We start from the raw sequence: 10,657 nt of genomic DNA on the forward strand, positions 1-10,657 counted from the left end.
CTGAGGTTCCATGGTTTCTCTGGGATTACCCCCCCAAAAAAAAAAATCTCATGGCCCCACAGAGACTCCCAAGAAAGGAGAGGACTAGACACACAAAGAGACACACTTCCTTCCTTTTGGCCCAAGGAGCCAGGCCTCCTTCTCTTTCTGGAGCCTCAGGAGAGAAAGAGATGCTTCTGTTCAACTGGGGCCTCGGAGAAGGTTCTGGAACATTCTCCATAGTCACAAACAGCACAAAATGGCCCCCAGAACAAAAAATGGCTGCCTCTGTCTGAGCGCTTGGCAGTTGGAGGCCTTCAGAGGAGAGAGAGAGACTGAGAGGAAGAGTGGAAGGGGGTCCTGGAGGGAGGGGGCCTTGGGAGATATTGTCAGAACCTGTTATTGAGATCAGTTATAATGCTCTATATATTCAGTTCATATATAATCACTTCATGTATGTCTTGAGATATCTGATCTATATTGTTCTCTTAGCTAAGATGTTGGGGGGGGTGGAGAGTATATGGGGAGAATATTAAAGTTGGTGTTAGTTTCTAAGTGGGGCCCTGTTAACTGCTTTGGAGTGTTGTTTTAGACAACTAGCTGGCAATGTTGCAAATGTCTTGAGTGAGGCTGGGTTGTGATGGGGACCTGGCTAAGTGTGTGTGGGGTGGGGAACTAGCACGGGGAGAAAGGAGGGGGCGCTTTTGTATGTACAACGCTGTGTAAATTTACAGCGCCTTATAAATAAAGGTTAATCATAATAATAATAATAATTTTAAAAGCGTACATTTTTCTCTGAAGCCTCAGACTCTGCAAAAAAGTGTTACAGATCACAACTGCAATGCTCTCACAATAGACTTTCTACTTTTGGTATACGTTTGGATGTGGGCCATTGATCAGAGGATTCCAACCCTCACAGATATAGAGCCTTCCTGAGATATTTGGTGTTCGCTTCCTAACAAAGGGGTTTTGGGCCTCATAAAGGATTTGGGTCAAAAGAGGAGGGGTCTCTAATAGGAGGGCCACTGAGACGACGATTGTCCCCCAAACTACGCCAAAAGTAGCTCCTTTGGGAGGTTTTAAAATCAAGTGAATGGACATGAACTGAAAAGATATAACCTTATTACTGATCTTAATAACAGGTTCTGACACCTAGTGAGACATCAGAGAGTAGTAGTAGCCTTTTCTCTTTCTAATGGGGTTTACAGTGCATTCCCTGGACTGGATCTCCCAGCATCCACAGGGCCAGAGAGAGGAGGGTCCTGCCCTGCATAGGGCTGCCATTTCATGGGTCTTAGGCTCTGGGAACGTGTGCCTTTGGCCAGTGTCTGTGTGGCTGGGGCTCCAGGGTCCCTCCTGCCTTCTTCCATATTAACTGCAGGAGGAGCCTGTGAGGGTGGGGCAGGGGGCGGGGCCTTCCAGCTCCTCTGCCCCCATTGGCCAGAATGAAGAAGGGGAGGAGCTTCTGCCTCTCTATTTAGCTCTGCGCCCGGAAGAGTGAGCGAGGAGCAGAGAGTGAGAAAGGGACAGAGAGATAGAGACAAGGAGGGAAGGAAGGAGGGGAGTGGAAAGGAGAGGGGAAGGACAAGGCCTGGAAGAGGTAGGCTTCACTGCTGTGCTGAGGCCTCCAACTGCCAAGCGCTAAGGTGAAGGTGGCCATTTTGTGCTGCTTGTGACTGTTGGGAATAATGTTCCGGAACCTTCTCTGAGGCTTCTCTTTCTCTCCTGAGGCTCCAGAGTCAGAAGGAGGCCAGGCTCCTTGGGCCAAAAGGAAGGAAGTGTGTCTCTTTGTGGGTCTTTTGTGTCTCTTTTCTGAGAGGGTTTTCTTACACAGCTCTGCTCCTTCTGGGGAACATGGGTTTTAAAAGGGATCAGAAATGGGGAGGATACTTTTAATACAAGTCTGATTCTTCACAAACATTGGGCTTTGGCTCCTAAGAGGAGGCTAGTCCCCCAAAAGAGGCCAAAAGTGGCTCATTTGGGAGGCTTTAAAAGTCTCCCCAGTTTCCTTATTGAGAGATTTTCAGGGAAGAAGGAAGGAGACAGACCAGAATAACTCATATTACCAAGAATGAAACAAGACATGGGCGCTTCTACCCTTTTACAACCGACTCAGGCTGTTTCTGTACTGAAGAAATAATCCAGTTTGAAACCACTTTAACTCTCCTGCTCCACTTTGTGGAATCCTGGGATTTGTAGTTTGTTGTGGCATGAGAGCTCTCTGGCAGAGAATGTAAAATCCCAGGATTCCATAGCACTGAGTGGTTAAACCGGTGTCAAAGTGCCTTATTTCTATAGTGCGGATGCAGCCTTCTTGGGAAAAGGGCTGATGATGGGGAAAAGCACTGGGGACCTCTGGGGCTTTCAGCAGATGATTTATTTATTTATGATGCACTCATTTCACATCTATCTACGGGGACATAACCAGGGCCCTCTCAAATTCCCCATCCCCTAATCCCTCTCCACTCTAATAAGGCATGGAGTATCTGTTGTGTAGGGGAGCTGCAGTGAATCTATCCTAGGTCTGGGAAGCTTTGTTTGAAGCAGAGGGAGGAAGGGGATGCCCACTCTGCATCGGCCCAAATGAGGCATATGTCATCTGCGTGTGTCACCAGCAGGATGCTGTTCTCTGCGTCTTTGAGTGCTGCAGGGTTTCTTGCCAAGCCAATCCTAACCCTTGTCCTTTTTCTCAGGAACTCCATCTCGGCCTCTTTGGACACGGCTTTGGGCCTCTCTTGCTGGAAGTGACCAAGTGCAGGGCCACCAGGACCCCTTGACCACCTGATGGCCAACACAGAGGCCAAGCGGAGGGAGTTGGGCTCCAACAGAAAGAGGCTGCCGAAGTACAACAGCTCTTTGGTGAGTCACTATCCTATTAGCTTCATCTGTGTCACTTCTGGGCCAATTTATGAAAGGAAGCAATTAATATACTGTCCGAGTTTGGCAGAGACAGTCCTGGTTAATCCTCTGTCACCCCACTTATTCAGGGGCTTTTAAACATGTCCCAGTTGGTCTATCCTCCTCCCACTTTCCCCCTTCTCAGCTCACTTCAGTTCCTGAGTGCAACTGAGTTTACAGCCTATCAACTCAAAAGTGGGGAGAGGAGAGGAAAGAGGGAGACTGGATATGGCCCTTCCCAGGAGGTTGAAGCAAAAGCAAACTGCTGTGCCTTTCCTAGCATGTGTGATCTTCCTCATAAACAACTTTGGCCATCTTCACTGCCTTCTGGGTTGCTTGTCCATATGTGTCTTGTTTTTCCCATCAATGAAATGTTGGGGACCATGGGAGAATGTCTCTGGATATAAATTGGTGGTGGGCCAGTGACCCTTAAGCCCAGAGTGCTCCCCAGAACTGCTTTATAAAAATGACATTTGCCTCCAAAATGTGGCAAGAAATGTCTAAACGCACCATAATTCTTTGGTGGCTAAATGTACTGTATGTGTTGGGATAGTCAGTATCCTAATTCAGCATCAATATCCCAGCCATGGCCTAAATTATATTGTTGATTATACTGCATATTATATTGAAAAGATTCGAGACAAACTGGATCGCAAAGGCAGTAGCTTTTTTCTTGCTGACAGCATTTAAAGTTTATTTCCTGGACTGAATTCTAAAGTGATCAAATAATATTTGGATGCACCATGTGCTTTCCTCCCCTTTTGCTTAATCACTCTGTGGATGCGGGCTATTTTCTGTTGCAGGTGACCTTTGCTGATGTGGCGATATATTTCACCGAGGACGAATGGAAACTGTTGACGAAGAAGCAGAGACTGATGTACAGTTATGTCATGATAGAGAATTATAAGAATGTGGCCTCTGTGGGTAAGGAACCGGAATCCACTAGCATTATAAAATCATAGAGTTGGAATAGACCACAAGGGCCATCCAGTTCAACCCACTTCTGCCATGCAGGAATACACATTCCAAGCACCATCCAGCCTCTGTTTAAAGGCCTCCAAAGAAGAGAACGCCACCAAACTCTAAGGAAGTATATTCCACTGTCGAAGAGCTCTTACTGTCCCAAAGTTCCTCTTAATGTTTAGGTGAAACCTCTTTCTCTGTCGTTTGCATCCATTGTGGTGTCTCTTTTTCTCTGTAGCAGCAGAAAGCAAGATTGCTCCCTTTTCAATACGACCCTTTCCAATATTTAAACCTGGATATCATATCCGCTGTTAATTTTCTTTTCTCCAGAGTAAACATACCCAGCTCTCTAAGCCGCTCCTCATAGGGCTTGATGGTTTCCAGATCCTTCACCATTTTGGTTGCCCTCCTCTGGGCATGTTCCAACCTGTCAACATCCTTTTTGAATTTCGGAGGCCAGAACTGGACACAGGATTATTCCAAGTAAGGCCGGACCAAAGCTGAATAGAGCGGCACTATTACTTCCCTTGATCTAGAAACTATACTCGTATTGATGCAGCCTAGAATCACATTGGCCTTTTTAGCTGCCGCATCACACTGTTGGTCCAAGTTCAACTTCTGGTCTACTAGGAGTCCTAGATCCCTTTGAAGCATAGTTTAATTGTGATAGCAAAATCCTGTAGAATATTTGAATTTGTAGTTTAGTGAGGCACTATTGGTTTCCACTTTATAAGGATTCTAAATACTGCATTGTAAAGTGCCAATTGTCAGAAGCAGGTTCTGTGGTTCATCCAGAATGGTATTAGGGTTTAGGGGGGATTGTTAGTAGTTTAAATGCTAGTAGTTTTAAGTAGTTACTAAGGATATTGGGGCCTAGAATGGCTTCGGGGAAGGGAAGCAGTTGTGGAGGCTGTTAACTGCCTGGTCTGTGAACTCTGGGTGGCAGACATGCCCCCGGGGGGAGAGGCGCATGTGAACGGTGGAAGAAGAAGGCAAGAGGTACCTTGGCAGCCGGGCTGGTTAGGGGCTGAAGGGGAGGAAAAGGGAGGAGTGTGAAGGTAGTTAATGACGGAGGGAAAAGGTTTAGACACTTCAGAGACAGCTTAGACTTATTAATGGATCCTTTTGCCTGAGTTTCTCAATAAACCTTTTGGTGGAAGCAAAGGACTTTTTAATTCTGAAGCTAAGTTCTGGCCCCAGATATCTCACCAAAGCTAGGATTTTGTAGGAAGACAGCATGGAGATTACTAGTAATGCATTTCTCATTGAAATGGTAGCACATCTCTGATTATTTTTCCTTTTTTGGCCCTCTTCCAGCCTTTTGAGGTTCTGCTTCACTTCCCCAAAGGGATGCAATGAGATACTGAGGCACAAAACTTTATTCCTATTTTAAGGCAATACAATGTGTGGTTGCCCCTGAGATCCCCAGGGGGCCAATGTGACATCCCCAATCCCCAACAGTAGCCCATCCCTGTCTTAGAGATGTCTTAATACTGCTCCCTGGTGCTTGATCCTCACCAAAACAGAAGTCCAGGTCCCAGCCCTCTTGCTTTGCCTTTCCCAATGAGTAATTTGTATATGGATTATCCTGCCTTTCTCAACAAATGAGCCTCAAAGTGTCCCTTTTATGCATCACATAAATGGGTGTGTGTCTGTGATAGAGAGAAAGAGCGAATGTGAAAAACAGAAAGGCAGGAAAGAGATGGTGAAGGTGAAATACTGAAGCAGTGCAGATGGGCAAGAAGGAAGGTTGGAGAGTGGAGGGAGAAAGGGAAGGGGATCAGGCTTAAGAGGGAGATGAAATAACAGATATAGGATGGGGGACACCTGGCTGAATGAAACTACGTGTGAAAGGGATCTAGTAGTCCAAGTAAACCACAAGTTGAACATGAGTCAACAGTGTGATGCGGCAGCTAACAAGGCCAATGCGATTTTAGGTTGCATCAATAGAAGTATAGTGTCAGGATCAAGGGAAGTTATAGTGCCATGGTATTCTGCTTTGGTCAGGCCTCACCTGGAATATTGTGTCCAGTTCTGGGCACCACAATTCAAAAAGGATGTGGAGAACCTGGAGCATGTCCAAAGGAGGGCGACTAAAATGGTGCAGGATTTGGAAACTATGAGGAACGACTTGGGTAACTAGGGATGTTTAGCCTGGAGAAGAGAAGGTTAAGGGGTGATATGATAGCCCTGTTTAAATATTTGAAGGAATGTCAAGCTTGTTTTCTGCTGCTCCAAAGACTAAAACACGGAACAATGGATGCAAACTGCAATAAAAGAGATTCCACTTCAACATTAGAAGGAACTTCATGACAGTAAGGTCTGTTCGACAATGGATCAAACTCCCTCTGAGATTTTGGTGGAGTCTCCTTTCTTAGAGATCTTCAAACAGAGGCTGGATGGCCATCTGTCAGGGATGCTTTGATTCCTACATGGCAGAATGTGGTTGGACTGGATAGCCCTTGTAGTCTCTTCCATCTCTATGATTCTAGGCCTCTAGGAGCCAGTAGGGGGAGGCAGGAGCAAAGCCAGGATCGCCTAGCTCTGTGCGGAGAGAAAGGGACCTCTGGGAAGGGCCAGGAGAGGGGCCTTGGGGATTGGGAGGCAGCCACCAACCTCACAGATTATACTGATAATAATAATAAGTTTTATTTGTATTTACCTGCCTCTCTCAATGGAGCGAGGCGGTATTACAACTGTAAAATAGCCACAAAACAACAATAGCATCCAATTTACACACAGTAAAACAACAAAATGCTTAAAACTCAATTTGGAACAAATAAAAACATCATTTAAAATGCACAGTTGTTATCAGAAGTGGGATTTTTCCTTAAGTTCTTTACAAGAGGTCAGCTGGGTAAGCCTGCCAGATGGGATTCATCTTAAGTGCTTTCTTGAAAGCATCCAAGGTGGTGTTAAGACGGATCTCCTCCGGCAGGTTGCTCCATAACTTGGAGGCCATGGCTGCGTATGCTCTGTGAGAAGTTGTTCTTAGCCTGACCTTTGGGTAATCTAATAGATTCTTCCCAGATGTTCTGAGAGTGAGGGGCGGATGGTGTAGGGAGAGGCGTTCCCTCAAGTAGCTCAGGCCCAAGCCATGTAGGGCTTTAAAGGTAATAAGCAACGCTTGGTATTGCGCCCGGAAGCTAATTGGCAGCCAATGTAGGGATACTGGTGTTATATGGTCTGACCTAGATGTTCAGGTGACCAATCTGGCTGCCACGTTTTCAACTCACTGAAGCTTCCAAACTTGGTACAAAGGTAGCCCCATGTAGAACACTGAATTTAGGAAATGAACTTGAAATCAGGCCCTTGTTTTCATACATATTAAGGGTTCCATTTAGCAATTATGAGCAATGTCTATGAAGAGTGGAAAGGGTGACAAAAAAAACTCCTTTTTCTCTAATGCTTCTTTTCCAACCTGAGCTTGCTTAGCTCCGTGGTTGATTCCAGAGGCCCTTTGTCACTCGAAATGCTGGAGTCTGGGGAGAAGACCCACAAGTGCTATGCTTTTAGGGGAATTTCATACTTAGCTCAAAGGGGAGATTGAGGCAACAGTGACCTCGGGATTCATCCCAACTATACCAGGCCCAGAAGCACACAGAACTCCAGAGGCGTTTCAAATAGGTTTTTGTGTTTTATTTAGGGGAAAAGCAAAATACATGCACACACACACACACATATAAGTGTTCACACACCACATGCGAGAACTAGGTAACAAAGGTGGGAGTGGTGAATGGTGTAAGGCTTTGCTGATGGTAATACATTACCTAGATGGATCTTGATTCCAATTGCTCAGGGTTCAGAAAGGGAAGAGAAGTCAATAACTGCTATAGCAATGGGGCTGGTGAGTGTAGTGAGGTGTTTAGCAATGTAAACCAACGGAGTGTAAGTCTGCAACTGGACTGATGCTGAAGAACAGCCAGTTGGGGCTGATATTTATACTGAAATTGTTGCTTGGGGGCAGAAACCGAGCATTCGAAAAGGTTTAAATTGCTTTATGATGTTTCCTGGGTAGGGATAGAATTGTCTGAAACTGAATTAAATTAAATGGGTGCTTGGCGGAAATACTTCAGCCAAAAAGGATTATCACACCGGCTCTCAGGTCTTTCTTGGCTCTGAATTCTGGTTCCAATCAAAGCCAATGAATAGCACAGTCTGAAGGCGACACTCCCAGAGTTCAATAATAACATAGCAGAGTACCGTAGCAAATCTCCAGATATAGGCATTGGCAATGCATTAACCACTTTCCACACTTAAAAATAACTCACAGACACAGTTGATTTCCTCCAAGTCCTTGGAGGTTCTTTAGCTTGAGTTGCAATAGAAAACAAATATGTACCAGCTCTCCTCTCTGACTTTCATTAACTTCACAATCTCTTGTACACACAACTCCAACCCACATCAATCCACATGTGAGCTGTATACTGTATTGGTTGTGAGTCATCTCCTGGTGCCACACAGCATGAAGCTTCCTCTGCAGTTAGCTTGCATCATGCCATGTGCTCTGACTCAAGACTCTATGGCAGTCTCACAGGAAATGAGGCCACTTTTCAATCAAAGTATTTTTACATATATATATATTGGAATATTTTTCAAATGCCTGACTATCTGCTTCTACTGATTGCCTCATGACAGTTCCCCTTCAATTTCTTCTTTGGTAGCTCTGAGTAAGGATACAGTCATTATATGGATTTGGGGCATCCAGAACAGGGTCATGCTCAGGTCACTCACACCAACATTATTAATTTAATCTCAAATAGGGAGGGATGAATGTGGGGCTAAATCTTGGGGCAACACTTTCCTCTCTTAACACTGAGATTCAGTCTTGTCTGTCATTGTCCTCCTTTACAGAAGAATTTGTCAGTCACGAGAGAGTCCACACAAGAAAGAAGCCACATAAATGCCAGGATTGTGGGAAATGTTTTTCTCGGAAGTCACACCTATTGGTGCATCAGAGAGTCCACACAGGAGAGAAGCCTTACAAATGCCAGCATTGTGGGAAATGTTTTTCTTTGAAGTCAGACCTATTGGTGCATCAGAGAGTCCACACAGGAGAGAACCCAAACAAATGCCAGGATTGTGGGAAATGTTTTTCTTCCAAGTCATATCTATTGGCACATCAGAGAGTCCACACAGGAGAGAAGCCTTACAAATGCCAGCATTGTGGGAAATGTTTTTCTTTGAAGTCAGACCTAGTGAGACATCAGAGAGTCCACACAGGAGAGAAGCCTTACAAATGCCAGTGTTGTGGGAAATGTTTTTCTTCCAAGTCATACCTATTGGCACATCAGAGAGTCCACACAGGAGAGAACCCAAACAAATGCCAGTATTGTGGGAAATGTTTTTCTTCCAAGTCATACCTATTGGCACATCAGAGAGTCCACACAGGAGAGAACCCAAACAAATGCCAGGATTGTGGGAAATGTTTTTCTTCCAAGTCATATCTATTGGCACATCAGAGAGTCCACACAGGAGAGAAGCCTTACAAATGCCAGCATTGTGGGAAATGTTTTTCTTTGAAGTCAGACCTAGTGAGACATCAGAGAGTCCACACAGGAGAGAAGCCATACAAATGCCAGCGTTGTGGGAAAGGTTTTTCTTCAAAGTCATACCTATTGGCACATCAGAGAGTCCACACAGGAGAGAACCCAAACAAATGCCAGTATTGTGGGAAATGTTTTTCTTCCAAGTCATACCTATTGGCACATCAGAGAGTCCACACAGGAGAGAAGCCATACAAATGCCAGCGTTGTGGGAAAGGTTTTTCTTCAAAGTCATACCTATTGGCGCATCAGAGAGTCCACACAGGAGAGAACCCAAACAAATGCCAGTATTGTGGGAAATGTTTTTTTTCCAAGTCATATCTATTGGAACATCAGAGAGTCCACACAGGAGAGAAGCCATACAAATGCCAGCATTGTGGGAAATGTTTTTCTTCCAAGTCATACCTATTGGCACATCAGCGAGTCCACACAGGAGAGAACCCAAACAAATGCCAGCATTGTGGGAAATGTTTTTCTTGGAAGTCAAACCTAGTGAAACATCAGAGAGTCCACACAGGAGAGAAGCCACACAAATGCCAGCATTGTGGGAAATGTTTTTCTTTGAAGTCAAACCTAGAAAGACATCAGAGAGTCCACACAGGAGAGAAGCCACACAAATTCCAGAAATGAACTAACATTATATTTATCAAGAAGCAAAACAAAGAATATATTTTAAATCTTGTGGTGATAAGAAAAAGCCCTTGTGATTCCGTGTGTTAGGTTTGTGTGTCCATATGCCTGTTTATGTTTTTCAATTATATTTTGTTATTTTGAGGTTTTAATTGCCTTTATTATAGATTATTGCTTTCGTTTATAAATTTGAGTGGGGATCATGGTGGTGGAATATGTTAGTTAAACAGAGGGGTGGGATTGGCTATAGCTGGTTAGAATGATATGGGAATGATAGCATTTGGAATTTGTTCGATGTTGGCTGAAGAAAGTTGGGGACAGGTATTAACAGAAAGGGCTAGTTTGTGGGAATGGCAAAGGGGGCTTTGTTATCTGTGGGACATAGACTATGGGAATTGGAGGTGGGGGCCAGGTTTGGACGAGTGTGATGTTTTAGGTTTGGGGGTTTTATGTTTGCTTTGGGGAGGGCAGCTCTGACTTAAACACTGAATTTCTGATTATGTGTTTGAAATAAAGTTTTTGTTGTTTCAACACACTGGACTCATTGGTGTACAGAAATTCTGCATTTGCACAAAATTTACCCTTCCTTCTCTCCTCAGCCCTCAGCTCCATTCCCAGCCATAAAAACAGAGGCAAACACA

The 10,657-nt window shown here is 44.7% G+C and overlaps 1 protein-coding gene across 1 annotated transcript; it reads left to right on the top strand.

Annotated features, from left to right (window-relative positions):
• Nucleotides 1-3,620: 3,620 nt before the first annotated feature.
• LOC149282458 (uncharacterized) lies at nt 3,621-10,160 on the top strand. The gene is made up of 2 exons (XM_089498165.1): nt 3,621-3,801; nt 8,695-10,160. The coding sequence occupies exons 1-2, from the start codon at nt 3,621-3,623 to the stop codon at nt 10,014-10,016; spliced, it is 1,503 nt and encodes a 500-aa protein (XP_089354291.1). The 3' UTR covers nt 10,017-10,160.
• Nucleotides 10,161-10,657: the final 497 nt, after the last annotated feature.

Source organism: Sceloporus occidentalis, unplaced genomic scaffold (genome assembly GCF_023333645.1).
Source record: "Sceloporus occidentalis isolate IW3139 unplaced genomic scaffold, rSceOcc1.0.p SCAF_114, whole genome shotgun sequence".
NCBI lineage: Eukaryota > Metazoa > Chordata > Lepidosauria > Squamata > Phrynosomatidae > Sceloporus > Sceloporus occidentalis.